The sequence below is a fragment of the Sciurus vulgaris genome (genome assembly GCF_902686455.1).
Source record: "Sciurus vulgaris genome assembly, chromosome: 3".
NCBI lineage: Eukaryota > Metazoa > Chordata > Mammalia > Rodentia > Sciuridae > Sciurus > Sciurus vulgaris.
Window position 1 is genome coordinate 393,292 of NC_136463.1, and position 27,975 is coordinate 421,266.

The 27,975-nt window shown below is 53.2% G+C and overlaps 1 protein-coding gene across 2 annotated transcripts in view; it reads right to left on the minus strand.

Moving 5' to 3' along the window:
* TBCD (tubulin folding cofactor D) overlaps positions 1–27,975 on the minus strand; it is a 121,498-nt gene that overhangs the window by 88,744 nt on the left and 4,779 nt on the right. For both annotated transcript variants that reach the window (XM_079131013.1, XM_079131014.1), the window contains exons 3-7: positions 26,321–26,418; positions 25,465–25,566; positions 24,100–24,246; positions 23,722–23,777; positions 18,418–18,550 (exon numbers count right to left, since the gene is read on the minus strand). In XM_079131013.1, the coding sequence (XP_078987139.1) occupies positions 18,418–18,550; positions 23,722–23,777; positions 24,100–24,246; positions 25,465–25,566; positions 26,321–26,418 (536 nt within the window). The remainder of the gene's footprint in view (positions 1–18,417; positions 18,551–23,721; positions 23,778–24,099; positions 24,247–25,464; positions 25,567–26,320; positions 26,419–27,975) is intronic.

A 27,975-nucleotide genomic window follows, 5' to 3' on the forward strand; every position in this document is an offset into this window, starting at 1 on the left:
TTCCACCCGCACCAGCCTTAGCTACCTCCAGCCCACACGCACAGCCCCCAGAGGGTGCAAGGAGGAGCACCTGGCTGTCGTGAATGCCCTGGCTCTAGCCTCTGAATTCTCAACCGCTTCTAAGTCTGGAAGCTGAACTCCGCAGCTCACGAGCACCTGAGCTCTTCAGCAGAGCTACAGAGTTGAGCACTTTCAAGACACGGTTAATAAGCACCCTCCCTCAGGCACAGCGCCTGCAGGCCAGGTGAGCACCGCTTCTGGGTGAGGCAATCCCATAGTCTCAGTGGGGACACACATTAGCATGCACTCGCAGAACACCTATGCAACACATAAAACACATAAACATGCACAGGCATGTACTCAAACACACATGCCAACACATCGGCATGCATTCACACGAACACGCACAAACACATACAGCTAGATACGTGCATGTACGTGTAAACACAGTAACGTGCACTCATATGAACAAACATGTAAGCACATATAAACATGCACACAACTGGCATGACTATGACTCATGTGAACACACATGCAAACATGTTGACACATGAACATTCACAAACCTGTAAACACGTGAGCATGTGAATGCATATTGTCATGTAGTCACATGAACAAACATGTAAGTACACATAACCATGCACTGGCATGTAAATCTTGAAACACACGCATATGAACACGTTAACATGCACTTAAGTGAATACACGTGTAAGTACACATTGACATGCACTCCTATGAACGTGAACAAGCACATAAACCCAGAAACATGCACTCAGATGAATGTAAACACACATTAATGTACACTTGTGTGAATACATAAGCAAGCACGCATAACATGCAAACACACATCGGCATGCACTCACAAACACAAACGAACACACTGGCATGCACTTGCATGAACATGCAAGCACACAAGCCCAGACACATAAACACTAAATGTATTCAAATGAACACATGAACACATGTAAGCACACATTGACTTGCACTCACATGAACACCACAAACATGTAGAAATGCACACAGACATATAAACCCAGAGACTGTAAACACACAAATGTGTAAACAGATGTGCACAAACATGCAAAAATGTAAAGACAAACACAAAACATAAACAAATATATCACACGTGAACATGTACAAATATACACATAAACATACATATGAATGTGCAGATATGACATGCATAACACATGCATGTACACACATTAACATGTAGACATACGCACCTAAGCAAACACAGACATGCATAAATGCACATGCACGAAACATGAATGCATAAATGCAAACACTGTTACATGCATAATCATACACAAACACAAATGTGTACATACACAAATGGCAAATAAAAACACAAGTGCAGACATGTACATATGTCAACACACATGCCTGAATGTACACACATAAATATATGCATGCATGCACATGCACATGGACATTCGTAAACATACACGTGTAAACACAAACATGCAAACACACATGAAGACACACACACCAAAGTGAAAACACCAGGTCCTGACACTCAAGTCCTGGCAGCTTCCTGGGAGCCGCTGGGGGACCCAGAGCAGCTGACCACGCTCTTCTCATGCCATCAAAGCGGGACGCAGCGCAGGGAGGCGGCTGACTGCGGCCTGGGTGTCACACCCTCAGCACTGGCATCTCTCAGAAAGGGATCCCGCTGTCCCCAGACTCACCAGCGTGAGTGGCAGCGGGCAGTATGCTCCCTTCGGGGCCTGGAGTAACGGTCCACAGTCCCCAGAAGTCGCCTCCTTTGCCCTCCCATTCCTCCCACCTGCACCACCTGGAACCCTGAGTGACCACTGCAGGTCAGGAAGCCAGGAACAGCAAGGCAGGGTCCTGCAACCATGGACAGTAGCACTCTGCAGCCTCTGCGGGTCACCAGCTGGCCACAGCCAGGGCCACCTTGAACCATGACAACGTATGACATGGTGACCACTGAGAGAAGCTGCAGGACCAACGCCGCAGGACCATCAAGAGCGTGCGTGGCCAGGCCACCGTATGCTCGCCATTTGGGTTTTAGTCCAGCTTCAAAGCATCATATTCCTAAATAAAAACCCGCTCCAATAAAATAAGTCAAAATCAAAAATACTTGGTGACTTAGATTTTGCCAAATCTCCCAGAACCGAGGAACAGCACAGCCCACGCACTCCAGAGGACAGCAATGCCCTCCTGACGCTGCCAGCACCACCCTGCCGCAGTCTCGCACCCAGTCTGGGCGGGCAGGGCTGGCCAGGGGCACAGGGCCACGCGCTGCAGCACGGGCAGGTCAGTGGGGACTGATGAGACAAAGCCTCCTCGCCACAGGACTCAGCACCCACGCCACCCTCCTGCAAGGGTGCCGCGGTCAGAACTGCCGTGCGCGGGAACAGCTTCTCCTTTCAGAAAGAATTCCTCAGAAGGGCGCGGCAACTCGGCAGGACGCGTGCCAGGATGCAAGGCAATGACCGCCTGAAAGGGTCACAGCCGCAGCACAAGCACTGGCTGCAGAAGTCAGCGCTGCAGGGCCTCCACACGGACCACCGAAGCCACGGATGACAAAGGCACGTCGTGATGTGACGGCAACAAACCAGAAAACCTGAAGGAGGTGACAAATCCCAAGAAAGACAAGTTCCCGAGGAAACAGACCTGTATAAGGCACAGAAACTGATCATCGAGAATCTTCCTGAGAGCCACAGCCCACACAGCCCACCAGTGGGAGGCAATGCCGCCCCACACAAACTGGAAGGGAGCACGGGAGGGACACTCCCCAGCTGGCTGAGCAGGGCCAGCATCCCCCTGATGGGCTGCCAACTGACCTCTGCAGGCAACACGAGCCCATCTCAAGAATGCAGAGGCAACCAGGCACAGCAGTGTACACCTGTACTCCTGGCAGCTCAGGAGGCTGAGGCAGAAGCATCAAGTTCAAAGCCAGCCTCAGCAAAAGTAAGGCACTAAGTGACTCAGTGAGACCCTGTCTCTAAGTAAAATACAAGATAGGGCTGGGGCTGGGGCTCAGGGGCCAACTGCCCCTGAGTTCAATCCCTGTACCACACATAGGGCAAAAACCCTGGGGAGAAGCAGCCATCAGAATTCAACAAACCACAGACGCATGTCCCACCACAAGATGGGTCCATCCAGTGCAAGGAACACAAGGCTGGCAAGAGCCAAAACCAACAACAGGACGCGCCAGGTCACCAAGTAAGACACCAGGTGTGTGCCATCACTCAACTGGAGCAGAGAGCGCATGACACAGGGACATTCCAGGACAGGCACCATCGGTAAGCCTGGAAAGAGGGAGCTTCCTGCACACGGCCCAGGGTCTCGACGCTCACGGCTTCAGCAGGCCTACTGTGCAAGACCACGCTCCACAGCAAGTCCCCCAGGAAGAGGTCTCGACCGTGTCTGGAGAGGGAGAGCAGAGGCTGGTGGAGCCCTGGCAGGGTTCCCTGCTGCAAGACCTAGGCGGAGGAACAGAAGCTTCCAGAAGAGAGCTAAGCAGCAAACGGGGTCAGAAGCAGACTATACCGAGGACTACCGAAGAAATGAGATAACTACAGCATAACCAAACCACAGACCCTGGCCCAAATACGGACCCAGTGGCACCTGGTAGGACTGTGCTCAAGGGACACCAGGCAACACCATGGCCAAAGGGTGAGTCACAGCAGGAAGGACTAAAGCTCCATACCACACTCACAAGAGGGACATGGTGCCAGTCAGCAGGCACTGGCAACAAGCAAGCCAAGAGGCAACAAGAGTGGCATGAAGGAGGCAGGTAACGTGGGGAGAGGGCAGCAGCATCCTCAGACCAAAGCTACTTGGCTTCTCTGGGCGGAGTTACCTCTTACTTAGGTCGGTATGAAAGCATCTTCTTAGGAGGGAGGGTAGCTCGGTGCCAGAGCACTCACCTTGCAGGCCTGGGCCCCGGGTTCCACCCCAGCACCCTAAAAATCTCAAGTAAATAATTAAGAGAGTGCATTCCCTCCAGCTCCACCCAAGTGCTGGACAAAGCAACCCACGTGCACATTGTGGACCAGAAATCCAGAAAGCATGAAGAACAAGATATTAATGTGTCTGTGAACTGAAAACAGAAGTTCTTTGCGTAAAAACTAAGAATTCTTCCCTAGATTTAGTTTACACAAATAGAAAAAAAGTTAACTTACTTGAGTAAACTCAAGCACTTCCAACGTCATGTTCTACACGGAAATCAGCCGCTTAGAGAGCAGGTGCTGAGGGGATCCAAGATGGCGGACTAGAGGGAGGCTGCACTCCTTGTCCCTCCATAATTGGGGATTCAAGCAGAGGGAACACTGTTTCTCTGGGAGGTAGTCCTCACTGCCCACGGATCCCCTGTGTTTACCCCATTTATCGCTACGATCACCCGCTATCTGCCAGCATATCGCCTGTCTTTTGAGTGCAGACTGCTCGCTGATGGCCACCTATAATCCGCCATTTACCCCTTTGCCCACCTCTTGCCTGCCCATCACCCACCTTTCACCTACCCAATGCCCACCACCTGATGCCCACCCACCAATCATATGCAATCATATGTCTGCAGATCACATAATCACCTGATGCCCAACGTTGCCTGGAAGGCCACTGTCACAGTACCTACAGGCTTGGTTACCCGCAGCCACCACCACCTTGGGACACCAGCCAGGGCCTGTAGATATACTGGGGTACCTGCAGGTCTGGTGGCACTGGAGGTCCTTGTGATTGATGTGGTAGTGGCTGCCATCTGGCTGCCTCTTTGCAGGGTTGCTTCCTGTGAGTGCATGCTTGGTGGTCTCTCTGCAAGTTGAAAGGGCACTGAGATCTTGGGACTGCATCAAGGCAGGGCCTGGGAAGCTGAAGCCCAGGTCCATCAGATTGCAGCTGGGTTTGCATGGGCCAGTCTGGTTCTGGCAGGCCTGTGGAAAGCCAAAGACGGGGGCTGTTCCCTGGGAGGAGCACAGCTTGGAGAAGGCGGAGAAAACCAGGCTCTGTGCAGCTCAGTGAGTCCTGAAGCGTGCGTGCGGGGATGGCGGGGCCAGCAGGACGTGGGAGAGGACTAAGAGTGTGAGGGCACCTTGCTGTCAGCTCACTCACCCAGCAGGTCCAGCACCCACTGGACTTCAGACACCTCTACCTATCGGCAGAGAAAGGAAGCTGAGAAAATTCTTGAAAACCAACAGAAGCAATCATTCGATTTTCCCTTGAGACTTTCCTTCTTTTTCTCTTTTTTCACCCTCTCTCTCTCACACTTCTACCATCTTTGAATCCAAATATTTTTCATGCATCAATTTACTGAGGAGTGGGATGTCTGAACAGTATATGACAGTTTTGCTGTGTATTCTTATATTTTTACTTTCTTTTTTAAATCGCACATTTTTTTCTCTCACCTCCCTGTTTCCCTGGATTCTCTCTCACTTCTCTCATACTAAGTCAACCTCTACTAATTCCTCCCATGCTCTTACTATAAATTTCTACCTCTACCTTCTCTCCCTCTCCTTCGTAAACATCACAGATTACACTACTTCTTTCCCTCACTGTCCATCATTTGAAATGGTAAACCCTTTTAGCAAACTTACTGTTTATATTGTAGACAATAACTGAATACTTCATTTATGTTTATTGTGACAACACTGTAAACACCTTCACAGGAGCCACTTGGTTTAAGGCAGTACATCGTTTGCACTGGTCTTCCCCTTAAAGGTGAGGTACTGGAAGACCACAGGGTAGAATCTGTATGCCTCAGCTCCACACCACTAGATGAGAAGACACACACACAACACGATAAAACAAGGCAACAAAGCGCCTCAGACAAACCAAGGTGTTCAACAACAGCACCCATAGACAACCCAGTAGAAGAAATGTCACAGAAGGAGTTTAGAAAATACATAATTAGATTGATTTTTGAAATAAAGGATGGTACTGGAAAGAAAATACAGGAAGTGAAAGAACACTTCAATAAAGGGACAGAGATTATAAAAAGGAATCAAGCAGAAATCCCTGAAATGAAAGAAATAAACCAAATTAAAAATTCAATGGAAAGTATCACCAACAGACTAGACCACTTGGAAAACAGAACCTCAGACGATGAAGACAAAAATATACAATCTTGATAATAAAGTTGACCACACAGAGAAGATGGTAAGAAACCATGAACAGAACTTACAAGAAATATGGGATAACATGAAAAGACCAAATTTAAGATCTGTCGGAATAGATGAAGGCATGGAGATACAAACCGAAGGAATGCACAATCTTGTCAATGACATAATAGCAGAAAACTTCCCACATCTAAAGAGTGAAATGGAAAATCAATTACGAGAGGTTTACAGGATCCCAAATGTACAAAATCACAGCAGACCCACACCAAGGCACATTATAATGAGAATGACCAACATACAGAATAAGGACAGAATTGAGAGAAAAAAGTCAAATTACATAGAGGGGGAAACCAATATGGATCTCAGCTGATTTCTTGAGCCAGACCCTCAATGCCAAGAGGTCACAGAATAACATACAAGCTCTGAAAGAAAATGGATGCAAACCAAGAATTTCATATCCAGCAAAATTAAGTTTCAGATAGGAAAATGAAATTAAAACCTTCCATGATAAACAAAAATTAAAAGAATTCACAACTAGAAAACTGCACTACAGAATATTCTTAGCAAAATATTTCATGAGGAGGAAATGAAAAAAAAAAAAAACAATGAAAACCAGCAAAGCGAGGAACTACACTAAAGGAAAGGTCAATCAAAGGAGAAACTGAGTCAAGTAAGGAAAAAAAACCAAGTGGCCGGGAACACGAATCATATCTCAATAATAACCATCAATGTCAGTGGCCTAAACTCATCAATCTAAAGACATAGACTGGCAGATGAAAAAGACCCAGCAATATGCTCTCTTCAAGAGACTCACCTCCGAGGCTGGGTGTGGCCCAGAGGTAGAGTGCTCGCCTAGCACACGTGAGGCACTGGGTTCAATCCCCAGCACCACACGAAAATAAATAAATACGTGAAATAACCGTATTTTAAAACAGGACAGAGAGCACGTGAGAGAGAATCCCCTCCAGGAAAAGACACCCACAGCCTGAAGGCGAGAGGTCGGGAACACACCTCCCTCACAGGGACTGCTGTGTATTCTTACACACAGCGTAAAAAGAGGGGTTTCCATCCTCACAGCAAAGTGGACTGCAAACCAGTCAGTCAGAGGGACATAGAAGGACATTTCATACCGCTCACGGGAACCATGCCCCAACAAGATGTGACGATCATGCATATACATGCCGCGAACAATGGGAGAACCTATGTACATCACACAAATCCTTCTCGACTTCAAGAATCAAACAGACCACAGCACAGTGATACTGATGACTCTGACACATCGCTCTCACCACTGGACAGATCTCCCCAAAAAACTAAACAAACTATAGAATTAAATAATACGGTGATTTAGACTTAATGGACGTATATACAGTATTCCATCCATCACCAAGCAAATATTCTTCTCAGCAGCACATGGATCCTTCTCTAAAATAAACCATAAGTTATGTCACAAAGCAACTCTCAGCAAATACAAAAAAAATAGACATACTACTCTGTGTTCTATCAGATCATAATGGGATGAAACTAGAAATCAATGATAAAATAAAAATGAGAAGTTACCCCAACACCTGGAGACTAAGTAGCATGCTACTGAATGATGAATAGATAAAAGAAGAAATCAAGGAGTAAATTAAAAAATATTTGAAGATAAATGAGAATACTGATACAACACATCAAACTCTCTGGGAGGCTATGAAGGCAGTGCTAAGAGGAAAGTTCACTGCATTGAGCTCATACATTAAAGAATAAAAAGTCAACAAATAAATGACCTAACATTACATCTCAAAGCCCTAGAAAAAGAGCAAATCAACACCAAAAGCAGTAGACAGGAAATAATTAAAATCAGACCTGAAATAAATGAAATTGAAACAAAAGAACTGAAAAAATTGACAAAACGAAAAGTGAGTTCTTTGAAAAAATAAATAAAATTGATACACCCTTAGCCACACTAACAAAGAGAAAGACAGAAAACTCGAATTACTAAAATTCATGATGAAAAAGGAAATATTATGACGGACACTACTGAAATACAGTAAATAATTAGAATTATTTTGAAAATCTATACTCTGATAAAATAGAAAAACTCAAAGACATCAACAAATTTCTAGAGACATACAATCTACCTAAACTGATGTGGGAGGACATACACAATTTAAACAGATCAATTTCAAAAGCCTACCAACCAAGAAAACCCAGGACCAGACAGATCCTCAGCCAAGTTCTACAAAACCTTCAAAGAAGAATTAACACCAATACTCCTCAAATTATTCCATGCAATAGAAAAGGAGGGAACCCTTCCAAACTCAGTCTATGAGGCTAGTATCATCCTGATACTAAGACCAGACAAAGACACATCAAGCAAAGAAAACTTCAGATCAAAGTCCCTGATGAATGAATATAGACCCAAAAATTCTCAATAAAATTCTGGCAAACTGCATACAAAAGCACATTAAAAAGATAGTGCACCATGATCAAGTGGGGTTCATCCCAGGGATGCAAGGTTGGTTTGACATACAGAAATAAATGTAATACATCATCACATCAATAGACTTAAAGACAAGAATCATATGATTATCTCAACAGATGCAGAGAAAGCATTTGACAAAATAAAGCACCTCTTCATGTTCAGAACACTACAGAAACCAGGAATAGTAAGAACATACCTAAAGGCTATCTATGCTACACCCATGGCCAACATCACTCTAAATCGAAAAAAAATGAAAGCATTCCTTCTAAAAACGGGAACAAGACAGGAAGGTCCTCTTTTGCCACTTCTGTTCAACACCGTCCTTGAAACTCTAGTCAGAGCAATTGGACAGACCAAAGAAATTAAAGGGATACAAATAGGAAAAGAAGAACTCAAACTATCACTATTTGCAGATGACATGATTCTATATTTAGGAGATCCAAAAAATTCCACCAGAAAACTTCTAGAACTCAAAGAATTTAGCAAAGTAGGAGGATATAAAATTCATTATCCAGAAATCAAATGTATTTCTATACATCAGTGATGTATCCACTGCAAGAGAAATTGGAAACTACCCCATTCACAATAGCCTCAAAAAAATAAGGGCTGGGGAGATAGCTCAGTCGGTAGAGTGCTTGCCTTATAAGCACAAGGCCCTGGGTTCAATCCCCAGCACCACAAAAAAAAATAATAATAATAATAATAATTTAAAAAATAAAATACTTGAGAATCAAATCTAACAAAAGAGGTGAAAGACCTCTACAGTGAAAACTACAGAACACTAAAGAAAGAAATTGAAGAAGGCCTTACAAGATGAAAAGATCTCCCATGCTCTTAGATAGGCTGAGTTAATAATGTCAAAATGGCCATACTACCAAAAGTGTTACACAGATTCAACGCAATTTCTATGAAAATCCCAATGACATTCTTCGTAGAAATACAAAAAGCAATCACAAAATTCATCTGGACAAATAAGAGACCCAGAATAGCCAAAGCAGACCTTAGCAAGAAGAGTGCAGCAGGAGGCATCACAATACCAGGCCTTAAACTATACTACAGAGCAGTAAATAAAACAGCATGGTATTGGCCCCAAAGCAGACATGTAGACCACTGGTACAAAATAGAAGACACAGAGACAAATCCACATACGTACAGTTATCTCATACACAAAGTGCACAAAGTGACACAAAGGTGCCAAAAATATTCACTGGAGAAAAAGATGGCCTATTCAACAAATGGTGCTGGGAAAACTGGAAATCCATATGTAAACAAAATAAAATTAAACTTCTGTCTCTCACCCTGCACAAAAATCAGCTCAAAGTGGACCAAAGACTTGGGCACTAAAGCAGAGACCCTGCATCTAATAGAAGAAAAAGTCAGCCCAAATCTTCATCATGTTGGCTTAGGACCTGACTGCCTTAACAAGACTCCTACAGCACAAGAAGTAAAATTAAGAATCAATGGGATGGATTCAAACTAAAAAGCTTCTCAGCAAAGGAAACAATCGATAATGTGAAGAGAGAGCCAACAGAGTGGGAAAAAATATCACGTGACCTCAGACAGAGCACTAATCAGGATATATAAAGAACTCAAACTGAACACCAAAAAAAACAAATAATCCAATCAATAAATGAGCTAAGGGACTGAACAGACACTTCACAGTAGAAGAAATGCAACCAATCAATAAACATATGAAAAAACGTTCATCATCTCTTACAATTAGAGATTTGCAAATCAAAACACTCTAAGACTTCATCTCACTCCAGTCCGAATGGCGATTATCCAGAGTACAAGCCACAGCAAGCGTTGGCAAGCGTGTGGGGAAAAGGTTCACCCCTACCCTGCTGGTGGGACTGCGGACGGTGCAGCCGCTCTGGGAAGCAGTGTGGAGCTTCCTCAGGAAGCCTGGAATGGACCCACCATGTGACCCAGCTATCCCACTCCTCGGCCTATACCCAAAGGACTTAAAATCTGCATACACAGTGACGCAGCCACATCCACGTTTATAGCAGTTCAATTCACAACAGCTAGACTGTGGAACCAATGGATAAAGAAAATGTGGTACATATACACAATGGAATATTACTGAGTCTTAAAGAAGAATAAAATTGTGGCATCCGCAGGTAAATGGATGGAACTAGAGAATATCATGCTAAGTGAAATAAGCCAATCCCAAAAATTGCCCAGAGGCTGAATACTTTCTCTGATAAGCGGATGCCGATGTATAGTGGGGGGTGGGGATGGGAAGGGCAGTAGAATGAGACATTATTACCCCATGCACATGTATTAAAAAAATAAAAATTTTTTAAAAAACATTCTCTAGTAGGTCAAAAAAAAAATAGAAAGTGGTAGCTCCTGGAGCAGAAACACGGGGGCACGCATGGGGCCAGAGGCACCAGGACACACACTCACAACGCCAGCAGTGGGGAGGGCGTCCTCAGCTCCGAGCAGACACCACAATGCCTCAGAGCACAGCTCTCCCCAAGGAGCCACCTGCCCGGGGCATCCACTCCCAGCCAGCAGTTCCTGGCTGCCAGAGGCAGATGCCCACGGCTCTCCTTTGCCCTCTCAGATGCCCAGTCTAGCACCCTCACTCCCCCACCAGGACTGGGTCCACCCCGCCTGTGTCCACTCTTCACCCCACCAAGACCACTGGGCCTCAGGGGGCTTCCAGCGGCTCCCAGCAGAGCTGTGCTAAGTGACTTCTCACGCCAGGCCTCGCGTCCACTTGCTCTCCAGATGCCGCCCCTGGAGGAAGCCACTGCCCTGCAGTGAGCAGCTGACCAGGCTGAGGGTCCCACCTGTGCCCTGCCTCTAGATGCCGAGCCACATGGAAGCATCGAGAGGCAGAAGAATGCTGTCCCACACAACCGGCTTTGTGAAGACCCAGGGGGCGGCCGTCATCAATGCCAGACTGTGGGTGGGCTGCCCATGGCAGAGGACAGATGCCTCCTCAGGAAGAAGCTGAGGGCAGGGAGTCCCAGTGGGCAAAGGGCATCAGAACTTAGCCTGGGGTGGCAGCAACATGACTGAGTAAGTCCCTAGGACGAACACGGCCTGGCAGCAGGTGACAGACACAGGAAGGGGTGCAAACTGAAGACAGACTGCAGGAGTCCACCTGAAGGAGACCCCGCAGCAGGCAGGAGGCGTGCAGGAGGGAGAGAAGTGGACCGAAGACGCTGTGAAATGCCAGCATGCACGCCAGCCTTCTTCACCTACTGACCCGTTAACGCAGTCAGACGACAGTCGCAGCCCGTGACAGGCAACGTGAGTTCCCAGCATCCCCGTCCACCCACAGGCGCGGAGCTGTGGCCGCCAGTCGGAGCCACAGCATCTGCACGTGGACACCAATTCTCTATCCCACACTCTTCCCAACCGGGACAGAGACCTGCCCGGGGCACTTCCCGCAGGACCCCAGATGACGCCCAGCTCCCAGCAGCACAGGGGAGGAGCGAAGCACACTGAAAGACTCGAAAGGGGACAAATGGGGCTGGGGATCTAGCTCAGTTGGTAGAGTACCCCGCCTGGCAAGCACAAGGCCCTGGGTTCAACCCCAGGACGGCAAGGAAAAAAAAGAGAGAGGAAGGGGACAAACGTCAAAACGGACCAGGCTCTGTACGCTCCCGTCCCTTGCACACTGGACAGGGCTTTCCCGTTCTTCATGACACGGGGCCTGAGAAAGCGAGTGGTGGACGATTCTCACAGCGTGTGGAAGGGTGGTGAACCTCAGGGCAGTCGGCCAGGTGGGGCGCGCTCATCTCTCGCCTCGAGACCCACACACTGAGCTGCCAGGTGGGAAGTACCCACTTCCACGGAAGCAGAGTACAGGCACCAATCAGAGCCACCTGCTGGAAAGCACAGGTGACAGGTCCAAGCAGCAAAGCAGCAGAGCCAGGCACCAGCCACACCCTGGCTCCAAGAGTCCCCACCCTAGCTGGCTTTTCTGCACAGCCAACAGCTTCCCTCTCCGGGGCATGTTCTCCAAGCCCTGTAAACAGCAGGCAGCAGGCATGTTCGCCAAGCCCTGTAAACAGCAGGCAGCAGAGCTGCTCAGGAGCAAGTCTGCCCACTGCCAAGCAGGAGGTGCTAGTTTGAGGCTCCCTGGAGGCACTTCCTGATTGAGGCCAAGAAAAGCAACCCCACCCAGGTCCTAGGAGAAAGGCCCACACCCCAGCTCAGGGCAGCCCAGGCCTCTGAGGATCCAGCCACCTCCCCCAAGCTTGGCGAGCACTGTCACTCTGGGGCAGACCCCAATCCCAGCCACTGTGCACCCACAGATCACCTGCCATGATGGCAAGAGCACAGTCACCACACCTGCTCCCCTTGCAGAGGGACAGAGCATGCGGCCCTCCTTGGTCACTCAACCCAAGGACGCAGCCCCATCCCACAGGCTTGCGTGTGTAGTGACCACACACAAGCACTTCTAGACATCTACGCATCGGAAGCAACACAAGCAGAAAGGACTTTCAACACCCAATGGTCACTCCAGCTGAACCCCACCAGCCATGGCAGTCAGTAGCTGTGCCTGGGTAGCCTCCCTCGGAGCCAGCAAAGGCCCTCTGCAGAGAGCCTTGCCCTTCCTGCAGCACTGTGGGACAGAGGCATCACGGCTCGGGCCCACTGGCCGGCCTGAGGAAACGAAAGTGAGGGGCCTTGGAAGGGCAGGGGACCGGCAGCGAGCTCAGACACAAGGAGCCCCACCTCACTCAACCAGGCCCCGGCCAGAGGCACGCCCTGCCCTCCCCAGAAGAAAGGAGCACCAGCAACGAAAATGGGCCGCGGCCATCGGGCTGCCACCAGCGCGGACCCTGAATGAGAGCACGTTCTGACAAACCTGCAGCCAACGGGTCACCAGGGGCTGCAAACCAACCAGCACAGAGACGAACCGGCCTCGCGCAGCGACTGGGCACACCGCACCCACCTTCCAGGTGCCGGGTGCAGCCCCCAGCCCAGGTGGTGCCCAGGTCAGAGGGCGTGTGGAGCCACACGGTGAAGAGCAAGGGCAGCAGCTGACACGTGGTGACAGAGGAGTGCAGGGGCGCGGCTGGGCAGGGAGCGAGCGCGCAGGCCACAGACCCTGGGGCAGGGGTGGTGGGAACGGCGCAGCCCCCAAGGATGCAATGCTCCTGCCCCCGCGGGCCAGGCTGACCGGTCACCACGTGGCCGCGGGCCTCAGAAGTTCAAGCCTGAGAGCCCAGAGGCCGCTCAGGTCGAGCAGCACCTCATGGCAATGAGACCTCGGGACGCGACCCCAGCAATGCCAGGTAACAGCCAGGGCCACGAGTGCCGGAGGAAGGGTGGCCATCTCCCCACCCGGGACACACGCCAGTGGCGCCGGGTCCCTCAGCCTTGGGAACCCCGACCAGGGCCCGCCTCCCCCACCAGGATCCCGCGGGCCAGGCCAGTGCCCCGCTTGGGACAGGGAGGGGTCCTGTGGGAGGCAGGGGGAGGGGTCCTGTGGGAGGCAGGGGGAGGGGTCCTGTGGGAGGCAGGGGGAGGGGTCCTGGGGGAGGCAGGGGGAGGGGTCCTGGGGGAGGCAGGGGGAGGGGTCCTGGGGGAGGTGGGGGGTGCGGATGCAGAGGAAAAGGGAGCCAGCTGCCTGGAGGCAGAGGCGGAGCATTTGTGGGGGCAGAGGCAGGGCCTTCCAGATGGAGGCACAGCGGTGTGCAGAGCCGGCCCTGGACTCAGCATCTTGTTGGCCTGAGTGCACAGCTTGTTTAAAAGTGCTGTCAGGAATCGATTGCAGCCCTAGAGGCAAGGACGGCAAGCAGGGAGCAAAGGTCTAGGCCGACCAGTGCAGGAGCCCGGCGGGGTGGGCGCTGGCTGCCTGTGTGACTTCACGGGACCAGCATGGCCCACAGACCCTCCTCCGCACGTGGGACCTGCACTCTGCAGGACTCAAGCCCAGATGCTAGCTAAAGGAAAGCGGGTCAGCCGGAGCTGGCTGCCCAGTGTCTCCGGAAAGCCACCAGGACACTGAAAGCACAGACCAGGAACAGCCTCCCAGAACCTACAGGACCACAGCGCAGAGCCCACAGGTCACCACGGCTCTGGCCATCTCCCCACCCAAAACCCTGCCTCACAAGGCCACACAGAGCCTGCGCCAGACGGCTGCGAGTGAGCCACGGACACCCACCAAAGTGGCAGCCAAAGCCCACACCCACCGGCCCCAGTCTTAAAGACCAGGACAAGGACAGCACAGATCAGCCTGGCAGTCCTCTTGGGCCAGGGGAGCCTCTCGCTGCCCTTCCAGTGCAGCACATGGAGCAAATTAACCTGTGCCTCCTGTCACCGGAAGAGGCAGAATCCAGGGGTGGCCAAAGCAGGGAGCTTGAGCTTGAGGCAGGGACCCTATCGGCCTACCCGGGCCAGTGGGGGCCAGGCAGGTCAGGCCAGGACAGGGCTGCTGGCCCCAGTCCCTGGGCACCTGACTGGTTTCAGCGTGTTCCCCCAGCAGCGCTTAGCAACAGGCTTAGGGCCTGCAGCACTGCTCCTTGGCTTTCCTGGCCTTTTTTTCAATGCTGCGAATGTCTCCCCTCTAACAAGACTTGTGCTTCTGTGATGATACAGAAACCAAAGAGCTTCCCTGCGAAGGGGAGATGCCACCCTGACAGCGCAGGCACACGAGCCACACCTTGCCCTTTACCACCAAGTCCCACCCATCTCCCAGCCACTTCAGTGGTGCAAAGGGGAAACCCACCTAAGACCAGCAGAACCATCCAGTCTGAGTGGTAGAACCCACGGGGCACAGCTACCAGTAAGCAAGCAGAGACACTACACATTGAAATGACGGCCATTTTTATTTTCAAGTGTTTTCCTTCCTCAGATTTCCTCAATTTGATTAGCCCTAATGCTCACACTGGGTCTACAGCAAGGTGCTCCACCAAGCAGGGGAAGGTGCGTTCCGGGGAAACGAGGCTGAGCACTCATCTCCCTCCCACAAAAGTTAAAAGCCACTGGTTTGAGAGGACTCTGCTTCAAGGGAAATAAAACCAGCCCTAGTTTCGACAGGACTTGTTCCGAGGGTCACCTGTTTCGCCTAACCCACACTAATGAACAGGTGCATGAAAAGGAAGCCAAGTGCATCAAAGGAAACTGCAACCCCAAAGCACAATCACCTGCAAGTTTCATCACGCACAGGACACCCCGCCCTCTGCCTGCAGGTCCGAGGAGCCCCAGCGAAACTGCTCCTCCTGCTCAGCACAACTTCCTCCTGCCCAGGAGCTGCATCCAGACCCCAAGGGCCCCCAGAGGAGGAAAGGAAAACGGTGACGCCAGAGACCAGGCTCTGCAGGGGCAGCAGGACAGGCTGGCACGGAGCCACAGCAGCCAGGCCCAGGGCGGTTGCTTCACAGCACCCCCTTCGTTCGCTCCCCAGGATTTCAGCTGGCTGCGTCAGACGATTGCTCACCAGCGCTCGGGGCAAACCTCTCCAGATAGAGCAGAAGCGCTGAGCCCCAGTGGGAGGGAGGGAGAGCCGCATCTTCCTCATCCACCAACACACGCCCAGCTGGGCAGCAAAGGGCTCAGAGGCTCAGCATTTCTAAGCCCTTGGGAAACCTTAGACCTCAGGAGGCCAGAGAAAAAGCAAGCCTCCCTCCACAAACATGGAACCTGGAGATATCCAAATAAAAGGCAGCCCCACGCTGGCTTAATTCTGTGAAGACAAGTCCAGCACAGGGAGGGACCAGGCAGCCTGCCACCCTCAATCCCAGCATGAGCCACGTATGGTGGGAAGGCAACCGTCTACAGCAGCAAGACCATCAAAAAGGGAAAAGCAGCTATAGGCAGAGCCCGTGGAGAACTAGAGGCAATGTGGCCGCCTCAAGCTAGAAGGACCACCCACCCCTGAGGGGAGGAGCCCAGGGTTGCTGGCCAGCACACAATGCCAGTCCCTGAGGTGGCCCCAAAATGACAGGTCATGACTCCCCCACAGGAGCTGCTCTCCCACCTAAGGGGCCACCTAAGTAAGCCTCACCTGTCTGAAGGTCCCTAGGTGGTCAAGGTGACCTCCTCTTGGCCATGGCAAGGAGCTGGCTGCAGGAGACCCCCAAGAGCCCTTCAGGAATGCTGCTGGGCATGATCCCAGCGACTCAGGAAGCCGAGGCAGAGGGATCCTAAATTCCAGGCCAGCATGGGCAGTTTAGGAGACCCTGTCTCCAAATAAAAAATAGAAAGAAGGGCCAGGAATGTAGCTTAGTGGCAGAGCAGAGTTCAATCCCCAGTACCAAAAAAATAAAGTGACAGGACATTCCCCAGGACCCTTGGAGCAACGGCACAGTGGGGGCACAGTGGTGCTCCACCCCTCCCCAGCACCCTTCAGGGTCGATCTTAGCCTACACTGACCTCCACTGCGGCAGTCACACTGAAAACTGCAATAAAACCCACTTTGGCCACCACGCCACACACAGCTGGAGCAAGCCCCTCCCAGGACGCAGGCTGTCCACTACACTGCAAACCCCAAAGCAAGGCACCCCACATTTCATCAACCTGATGGTGTGTGGGCACAACTTAAAAGGATATGAGAAACAAAATACTGCTAAGTCTTAATCTATTCTCAGGGTTGGGGTACAACCCAGGGGCAGAGCATCTGCCCAGAATGTGTAGAACACCGGGCTCCCACCCAGCATCACAGAAAGGACTACTGTTGACCATCCAAGGGAGCTGGAAACACAAGCGGCAGCACAAGCTCAACCGTGGAGGTCACAGCAGACTGTCACACAGCCACGGGAGCGAGGCCCTGCCGCGGACTCGAGACAGAGGGCTCCAGGCTGCTGCTCACCGAGACACATGGCCGACAAGAGCTGCCGGACAGGCAGGCACGCGGGAAGGCGCAGGGCGGGGCTGACGCGACTCAACGGTTCATGCTCGAGGCAGGCAGACTGCACTTGATTTCCCTTTACATCTGCTGTGGTGGGGGGCCCTCAACCCAGGACGCTCCACCACTCTACTACACCCCCAGCCCTTTGTACTTTGAGACAAGGTCTCACTAAGTTGCTGAGGCTGGGCTATAACTTGTGGTCCTCCTGCCTCAGCCTCCCGAGTCCCTGGGATTACAGGTGTGCCCTGTGCCCAGCGACATCCCGATTCTAAACTGCTGTAAGAGCACACTCCTGAGGAGACGGATGGAGCCCAGGACACAGGAACGCTCTACCCTGTCGGCCTTCTTTCCCACGTGTTGTGACGAGGACCCCCTGAAGGCGACAGCCACGCCACAGAGAGAAAACAGGTGCACTCCCCAAGTCCAGGACCCGGAGGGCACAGGGCCCGCTCCCTGCACCTGGTTCCCGGTCACCCACCCCCCAGGACGCACAGGCAGCAAGCAGAGGATCCCAGGAGCAGCTCCAAGGCCCGCTCTCCTCACAGGCCACCGTCACCTCAGCCCAGGGGGAAGACCTGCTCTCAGCCAGTCTCCCCATGACAACGGTAGAGAGCGTAGGAGGAGCAGAGCCCAAGATCAAGGAGGGCTGCTGCCCCTCCAAACCACCACCCACCCAGGCCTCGCCCTCTGCAGAGAACGTAACCTGGACCTTTCCCCTCAGCACAAAGAGAGCACCGGGCACCAGGGTCTGTGTTAGAACGCAGACCTGAACAAGATTTGATTTCAAGTCACCTATCTTATTTTGGAGGTGCTGGCTCCAATAATTGCTCTCATGACAAAACTGAGCAAGAGAACCTGCCCTGAAGGGCCCAGCTGCGCTCCACAGGCACCACCGCCCCCTGGTGGCGACGGGCAGCACAGCACTCTGCGGTGCAAGGCGGGCCAGCTGTGGGACAGGAGGGGCAAAGGATCCCAGTCACCAGTTCCAACTGCAGTCCAGGAAGCAGTCTCCCTGCCGCCACAGCTGCCCGTGGGATGCTCACCAGGGCCTGCAGAGTCCCGTCCATGGCAATGACCCCCTCCATGGTCTGGAAGGAAGAGCGGGCCAGGGTGCAGAGGCTCCAGTCCAAGAAGTCAGCCATCTTCCTCTGCTTGACATCAGGACGCGTGATAAACCTGCCAAGGGAACAAGGACACAGGTACGGCTCAAGGAGGCTCGAACGCCAAGAACTCACCGCTTTCCACCAGCCCACGCTCACACGCGAGCTCCTGGGGCGTCCTCCCGTCCTGTCCCTACACTAGGCTGGCGGCACCCACGTGGCCCCTTCGTCAGCTCCTCCTCTATCCAGGGAACCAAGTCACTGCCCAGGTGTGGCCCCACAGGGATCTGTCAGGCCACACTGGGTCTTCACAGCCCCCTCCTCCTCCCTCCTGGGCCCCAAGTCAGCTCAAAGCCTCAAAAGGCCACTGGGGGGGCTGGGGTCGTGGCTCAGAAGTAAAGTACTTGCCCAGCACTTGTGAGGCACTGGGTTCGATCCTCAGCACCACACAGATAAATAAATAAATAAAATAAAGGTATTGGGTCCATCGACAGCTAAAAACATTTAAAAAAAAAAAAAGCCACCAGGCACTCTGCCCCATGTCCCCCTGCTACTGTTCAGCTGCCACGGCGGCCCCATGGGATGCTCACCAGGGCCTGCAGAGTCCCATCCCACCCTCTTTCCAATCCAGCCCTGGACCTCAGAGCACCACATCAACAGCCTGACCTCTCCACAGTGCCTGCCATAGGCCACCCTGACCCCAGCCCCAGGCAGACAGCCTGCAGAGTGCCACCCTCCGGTCCCAGGAGCCCGGACCCCTTACTCCTCCAAAACTCAGGCCAGTGCCCAGCTCTCTGACTCCGTAGCTCAAGACTGGCCCTGCCACACAGAGAACAGGCAAGGAGTCCTGCCCTTCCAGGGCTGACACCAGAGAGACAGCAAACCTCAAACAAACGGACGTCAGGAAGGACCAACAGGGCAAGAGGAGGACAGGCTCCCTCCCCAGAAAGTGGGTGCAGACTCGACCTCAAGGGCACCTGAGCAGGGAATACTGAGCCCCTTCATAGCTCTGCTGTCCCAGCAGCAAGAATGGCCAGGGCAGGGGCAGGTGGGAAGCAGAGGGGAGGTGAGCCAGACCCTGGTGTACAGGACGCCCAGGGAGGGGTAACTGCGGAGGAGTCAACGGGTGGTCCGAACGGACTCCTCTCCAGGGGTGGGGCCACCTTCCAGACGTGAGGCCCATGTGGAGCCCTGAGCAGTGGGCTGAGAGAGTCCAGAGCTCAGGGAGCCGTGAGCTGGAACCACCAGGCTATGGCAAACATGGCCTCCACGCTGCTGGTCCTGCCTCCTCCATCCTTTGTCCAACTGTCCAGCTGGTCCTCATTAGATTTGGCTGCATGCTTTCCTAGTGACAGACCCTCTCAGGGCACCCCCAATAACCAGCATGCTCAGACCCAGCTTACCCACCACTGGCACAGCATTGGAACGCTGCTGGGTGGTGCCCCTCGGAGAACACACTGCCAAGGGAAACCCAGCGAGCACCCTGGACTTCCCACCAATGGTAAGGACCCCAGCTTCCCTGGGCCGCCCTCCCCAGGACGTGCCTGAGGTGCTTGGCATCGTCTTCCCAAACATCTGGGCCCGATTCTTGCAGGACCTCCTGGTCCTGATGCTCCTGCCAGGCTGCGGGTGATCGGGCACACCCTGGAGGGTGCCGAGGCGAGGCTGCTGTGTGCAGACCCCCCACACCCATGTGAGGAAGGCAGCAGCATCCACCGCTGATACAGGCGACTGAGCTTGTGAAAGTGTGACCTCTCGCACATCAGGAAGAAGACCCAGGTTCTACTGCTTTCCCTGTGTCCATTTCAGGGTGCATGCCTGGAGACCCCACTAGTCAGCAAGCCTTGTGGCCAACTTCGGAGTACCAGTTAGAAAGACAGGCTCTACCAAATGCTGTGGCACACACCTGTAATTCCAGTGGCCGGGGAGGCTGAGGCAGGAGGATCACGAGTTCAAAGTCAGCCTCAGCTTTAGCAAGGTCCTAAGCAACTCAGTGAGACCCTGTCTCTAAATAAAATATAAAAGAGGGCTGGGGATGTGGCTCAGTGGTTAGGTGCCCCTGAGTTCAATCTAGTACCAAAAAAAAAAAAAAAAAGCCGGCCAGACTTCATGGCCTCCCCAGGGAATTCTGTGTGGTGGACCCAGAAAGCGGCCAGGGACCACTAAAACCCTCGCTGCGGAGCAAGGGCCTGAGGGTCGTGCATTGTTTCCCTGGGCACTGGTTCTGGAGTCACCCAAAGTACAGGCTGCAGCCTGACCCCAGCCCCAAAAGATGAAGACAGGTGCTCCAAGCAGGCACCACAGCCAAGGCACAGAGCGAGTCAGGGTGGGGTGCAGAGCCCACTCAGTGACAGGTCGGACCACACAGAGCCCAGCCTAAGCTCCCTCCTGCGCCCTCTGGAAGACCCGCCAGACCAGCGTGGCCTGCACCCGCCCTCCACACCTGGATCTCACTTGAACCCCTTCTCAAATCAGATCACACAAATCTACCAGGAAACCCTAGGGCTGCTGGGACAGACGGAAGCAGGCTCATCACTTCTGTTCCTCATTTGTGAGAAGCACTGAAGCACGTGTTCACATCAGGAAGTCCAAAATCACAAACAGAAAGTCTCTCTCCCGCAGACCCACGTGAAGACTCACACAGCAGGACCATCCCCCCGAAGGGTCTGAGCCCTCGGCTGCCTGCTCTTTCAGAAGACATGACAACACAGGCCACAGCCGCTTCAACAGCTATCTCCACCGTCACCTGCAGGGCCCTGTGAATGCAAGCCGCCAAGGCAGCTCCATGGGTGGCCAACAGGGCCCTGGCCACGGGGCCAGGCCTCCATCTCAGTGCCAAGGGGCCCCGTGGGCTCCAGTCTCAGGAATGCCGCCTCAGGACGTGGCCGCTCAAGACCCAACAGCACTGCCGCCCCAAAGCTGCGGGTGCACGGGCTGCCTCGCACGGCATGGCATGAGGGCATGAGGCGCCCAACATGGTAGCACACGTGTGCACGTGTGTTCCAGAGTAACATGCACTAATGGAAGAGTAGGGTATTCACCTAGTCAGCCTCCCACCCGCTGAAGCCCCAGCTCCAGACAGGGGACAACGCTCTCGTGGGTGACGGCCGCAGAGCGTCAGAGTGAAACAACAGAGGAGAGAGGAGGGCGACTGGCAGCCCAGAGCCCTGGAGCCAGGCTCCCAGCCAGCAGCCACGCCCAAGACACACCGGGCGCCAGGCACCAATGCCAAGACGGGTCTGCCCCGGGCGGCCTTGATGCTGACCCCGGGGGAGCTGACGCGGCCAGCAGGCCACTGCACAGGGTGCAGAGGCCCATCAGCACGTACAGGGAGCCCAGGAGAAGGTGGGAGCGCACCTGTGCGGGCGGCCGCTGGGCTCAGACAAAGGCAGACCCACGCAGCCGCCAGAGCAGCACACACGTGTCCTCCAGCATGACAGCACGGCCGCCTTCCCTACAGGAGCACACCCTGCTGTGTGTGTGTGTGTGTGTGTGTGTGTGTGTGTGTTCCAGCAGAACAGCACGGCCCCCTCCCCTACAGGAGCACACCCTGCTGTGTGTGTGTGTGTGTGTGTGTGTGTTCCAGCAGAACAGCTGGCCCCCTTCCCTACAGGAGCACACCTTGCTGTGTGTGTGTGTGTGTGTGTGTCTTCCAGCAGAACAGCTGGCCCCCTTCCCTACAGGAGCACACCCTGCTGTTGGGGGGGGGGGGGGCAGTCTGGCCATGTTGCCCAGTTGGCCTTGAACTCCTGGCCTCAAGTGAACCTCCTGCCTTCATGTGCTGGGACCACAGAAACAGGCCACTGTGCCCAGCATAACTTTGCCTCTACACTTAAACATGTAATTTTTCAAGTTGAGATCATCAAGAAAACAGTGTACTTCTCTGCTACAGGATTTCCATGAAGGCCTCTCAGCAAAGGGATGACATCAGGAGCCTGGCCACAGGACCCGTGCACAGCTGGGAGAGCACCCTGCTCCTCCACAAGGCCACCTTTCCCACCCACAGGTGGGTAGGAGCAGCCCCCAAGGCTTCTGGGGCCCAACGCAGAGGGCCAGTCCTGTGGGCACTGGCTCCAGCACGAGGCACTGGCTGCTGGGCACCAGGTGGCGCTGCAGCCCCACTCCGGGTGCCCAGGAACCCAGGAGTGAGCCCAGTCCAGGTTTTGCCCTTCCCTGGCCCAGCCTGGCACAAATCTACCCCGGCTGCTGGGAGCCCTAAGGACAGCACGACAGCACTGTCCTTCACCGAGGAAGGCCGCAAACATCAGGGGGTCCCACCATGGCAAACCAGGGCCCTTGGCTCATCCTGACCTCGACCCTGACCTTGGCAGTGCTTCCACCTCAGACCCCTCAACTCTCACTCCACTCATCGGGATTCATCCCAAGAGGTGGCTCTGAGTGGTGGCTACATGCGGGGTGCTCAGGGCATGTGCTGGCTGGGGACGTGGGCAGCGGCACACGGCATGGCAGCCAGCGTGGGTGGACTCGGGCTCCAGCTGGCAGGGCCGCTGGGCCACAACCCGCAGCCAGATGCACATGCAGATCTCCCGCCATGAAACACTCTCTCTGGTGACCAAAGACCCTGCCCCTCTTCAGGAGCACCCTGCGGAGGCCCCTCCTCCAGGTCGGACAATGCCAGCAGCCCTCCTCCCCTCGGCCCACTCCTGGGCACAGCGAGTCTTCACAGACGTCTCAGCTTCCACCTGCTCAAGGACGCAGTGCCTGCCACCACCCAGGGGACCACAAGGCAGGCCAGGCTGCACAGGTGTCAGTCAAGCCCCGCCAAAACCACTACCAGGATCCACACCACCACCAGGAGGAAAAGCCCCAACTGTCCAGCTGGGGTAACTGCCCACACATTCGGATGACATCAGAGGAGGTGGCCACATCCCCGTGACACAGGCCAGCATCCCTGGCCCTCACACAGTGTCCCAGCGTCCAACCCAGCCGCCCACAGAGCCCGCCCTTCAGGATGCCTGGGACTTCTGCTCCAAGCCACACCCCTGTGCGCTCAGGAGCGCGGCCCTGGCCTGAGCAGCTCCTAAAGGGCCCAAGGGTGCGACGCTGCCACCACCCGAGGGGAGGCCACACTGGGGACTCCTGCACACTCTGGCTGCCCTCCTGTCAAGACTCCTGGGCCGGGTCAGTCTCTGGTGACCACTGCAGGTGCGGAGGTCCTTCTGCATGAACTGACAGGCACATGCAACACACCACCCATCAATGAGCAGCCAGCAGCCTGGGACTTACCTGGACAGGAGGACAGCAGCTGCATCTCGGGCCTTGTCACTGACAGCCAGGTATGCCTGCAAGAATTTGACAGATATCAACTTAACGTTCTTGCTTCTCTTCATTTTCTAGGTTTCCCTAGAAAACAACAGACCGTTACTATTTGTACAATGCTGAGAACTCAACATGAGCTGGCCCTAACGGGCTGCGTCTCACTGCTGGACCTACCAAGTCTTCACGGCCTGTGAAGACAGACCTGCTACCATGTCGCCCGGAACTACCCAGTTACCACACTTCAGAACAGGCTGAGCGGATCTCACCTGGCTGAAAAACAGCTCAAGAGAACACAAGTACCAAAAGCTGGCTTGAGGCAGCACAAGCCAGGGCTCTCGCACTCACCTGTGCTATGTGCAGGATGCGGTCCATCGTGGACACACGCGCCTCCTTGGGGTGGGCAAGGAGGTTCCCATCAAAGCGTGAAAAATCGAAAGGGATCAGGCAGGTCATGGAGAGCCACAGGAGCAGCATGTAGCGGGTTTCCCATGTCTAGGAGGCAAGCCACAGAGAAGCCTGTCGGACAGTGGGACCTCCCTCCACCTAAGCCTCTCAGGCCCTCTGCACCACTGACCAGAGCCCTGGGTGCAGACATCCTCAGCTCCACATCCCTCTGTGTCCCCACCACACGCATAGACAGAGGACAGGGTGAATAAAGAATCCTATCCAAAATGCAAATGGGCCTTTTTTTTTTTTTTTTTGGTACCAGGCACTGAACCCAGGGGCACTTAACCACTGAGCCACCTCCCCAGCCCTTCTGTGTATTTTATTTAGAGGCAGGGTCTTCACTGAGTTGCTTAGCACCTTGCTAAGCTTCTGAGGCTGGCTTTGAACTAGCAATCCTCCTGCCTCAGCCTCCAAGGTGCCCAAGCTGCTAGGATTACAGGCATGTGCCACCTCACCCAGTGCAAATGGGCCTTTTGAGAAAGGGAGAGAGAGGAAGAGAAGAAACTCTCAGCTGGCAGTACAAAGGATGCCTGCAGGCTGGGCTGCGGCCCCTGGTAGAGCCCTCGCCCGGTGCCCTTGAGGTCCTGGTCCCATCCACACGCAGCAAAGCACAAACAAAGGAAGGTCACATTTCAGTAACAGGACAAGAGTCCACACCAGCTGCACAGGCCACCCAGGGGCATCCACCGCAGCAGGGACAGGAAGTGCAACCCAGTCTCCAGCCCTGCAGGCACAGCCACCTTCCTGAATGCACAGTGGGTGGACTTTCAGTCCTGTGGCCTCAGGAGGGCCACTGGCAAGACTCCAGCAGGGCTCCCCAGGCCGCACGCTCACGGGTGCAGTGGTGCACCGGCAGAGCCTGCACCAGCGCCTGTCTGCCTACACAGCCAGGCCCAGCGAACACCCACACGCTCCCTGGGACCTCGCCCTGTGGCTGCCCAGGAGGAGAGCCTGGCTTTGCCCCACACCTCCTCCCTTGTGGACGGCACTTGGAGTGCCCTACTGGGACGACAGCCCCAGGAAGGACTCTGCACCAGCCCTGGCGTCCTCCGGCCTCCCCAGCAGGCAGTCCCCGGGGGCCTAGGGACCCAGCAGTCACACTTCAAGCTAAAAGGTGCGTCTTTTCTTTGTAGAGGACACGCTTCAGAGAAGAATGATCGGACACCACAGGCAGAAACCAAAGGGAACCTTAAAAGAAGGGGTGGAGCGCTGGGAAGCGGGCGGGCTGCCTCCCGGAGGGCAGCCAGGGAGAGGCGGGCACACCTCGTGGTCCGTGGGGCTCTGCACCGCGCACAAGTCCAGCACCGGCAGCACGTCAGCTACTTCGTGAGGAAACAAACGAAGAAATACCTTGTAGCCTCGAACCTGCCAAAGAAAGACACTGAATTACACCCAAACAGAGTGGCAAAATGGTCTTTTTCCCCCCATCACTGTGTCCCCAGTGATGGAAGGAATTATGTCACATCATAGTGACACAACTCAGCAAGACCAAAGGAGCAGCACAGGAACGCGCTGCCTCTCACTTGTTAAATGCATTCTGACCCAGAAACACATTTGTTTGACGGCCAGCAAACCTGTGTGGCTCATCAGAAATGCACAATACAAACTAAAAAGCCACTTCTACCTTGTTCACATGATCGTCCCCCAACATTCCGAGGGACCTCCCAAGCATCAGAGATCCCCACATTCATCAGCTCATCCACATAATGCCTACAATTTCTCCCACCAGTCAGGGACCTCTGCAGACCTCCAGAACCACGAGCCCCATGCAGAGCCAGCTCTGACCACTCCCGCAGTGGCAACCGCACTCTCCGAGTGGCACCGTGGGCACCACCAGGAGCCCAGAGGGAAGCAGGACACAGGCCTGCAGGCCAGATTCTCCAGCACACTCATCCCCACATTGAAGTACAAGAAGCTTTTCCATTTCCACCAAGTTTTTCTGATTTTTTTCCTCATAGGAAAGCTTTTGCTTTGGACAAAGGATGCCCCAGGTCACCGAGGTAAAGAAGAGACCTGAGCTGTCTGAGATCAAGGCTCCTCAGCAGGGATGCCTGGAGATCGACTTTTGACTAGCCATGTTAAGAAGCTTCTGTCAACTTTCAGTCTATGTAAATGTTACCTTGGTGATGATGTAGAGAAATTTAAAAGCCAGATGTACAAGGGCAGCTGGGGATGTCTTATCTCGCACCACATCCAACAACGAGTTCATCATCCACTCTAAGGAAAGAGACATCAGAAAACATCTGCTATAAAATTAAATAGCAATATGACATCAAAACAGAATGGAAAACATACGGACAGTTCAATGTTAATAACCCACATGACCAAGTATCAGCAGAGCAACCAGGAATGTGTGTCCAACTTGGCCATCTCCAAGAGGGCAGTTGCCTTGGGACAATATATATTCCTGCACCTAATCCCTTACAGTACCAGGATTAAAACTGGCGTGCTGTGAGTCACAACCCCAGCCCTTTTTATTTTGAGACAGGGTCTAAGTTGCTGAGGCTGGCTTTGAACTTGCAACCCTCCTGCCTCTGCCTTCCAGGTAACTGGGAGGACAGGAATGCACCACTGTGCCTGGCCCACACCTAAGTCTTAATAAATAAAAAACAACAGCCAAGGCTAGGGGTGACTCACTGGTAGAGCTCTTGCCACAGCATGTATGAGGCCCCAAGTTCAATCCCCAGTACAGAACCCAGATGAGACGACCAGCACAGGCCACTCTGATCAGAAAGGCAATACCAAGAGCTGGACAGCACGCAGAACAGCCTGGGCAGTGCCGTTGGCAACCATGTAGAAAGGCAGTCTACAGGAAGGCGTGGGAGCTGAACATGGTCAGCCAAGAAAACAAGAACATGCATGCACCCAGGGACGGCCCATGAAGGTCCAAGGCAGCACTCGTGGAGATGCCAAACCTGAGCCAACCAGAGACCACCGCAGGCAGCAGAATGAATCAACTGTAGCTTCTCAGCCAAGAGGAAAGGAGCAGACTACTGCGGCAGACTGGTCACCCGAGGAAACGTTTCTTTACAAAAGCCACCAGGAAGCATAACGGGCCAGTGGTCTTTAGTGAGCAAGTCCACAAGTGGGCTGGCCCCAAGAACCCAGGCGTGCTGTGCAACAACACAGATGCACTACACCTCAACAACAGCGGGGCGTGCATGGGCCAGAGCCCAAAATACACTCTCAAAAGGGATGCACTTTATTGTAGATTAAATTACAGCTGGATAAAGTTAATCTAAAAATGTTTTTTAAAGAATGAAAATGTATAGCCAGGGATAAAAGATCAAGCTGGAATTATTCACAAACTAGTTATTTACCTGCTTAGAAAACCTAAAAGAAACAACCAAAACATCTCCAAAATAAATATTTCCTTAGAGTAAAACTTAACACCATGCTTAGGAACTCTACCAGCCACAACAGACCATACGCTAGACGGCTCCACTCTGAAATGCTGAGGACATGCATATCCAGACAGAAATGCAGCAGTGGTCGCAGGGACAGGGGTCAGGAAGCAGGAGTGGGGGGGCATGACCACCCAGCAAGTACACTCAAAGGTGAACTCTGTTCCCAAGATGGTGGTGTTTTTCAGGAATATGTGTAGATACATATATACTGTTACAATGTTGCCATTTAAATATGAGTATACACAATATATCTTCATTGGATGGCAGGTATAACCAACTGTAAACACCCCAGCAACTCTGGAAGCAGGGGTAGTGGGGAGAATGATCACAAGTTTAAGGCCACCCTCATCACCACAGTGAGATCCTC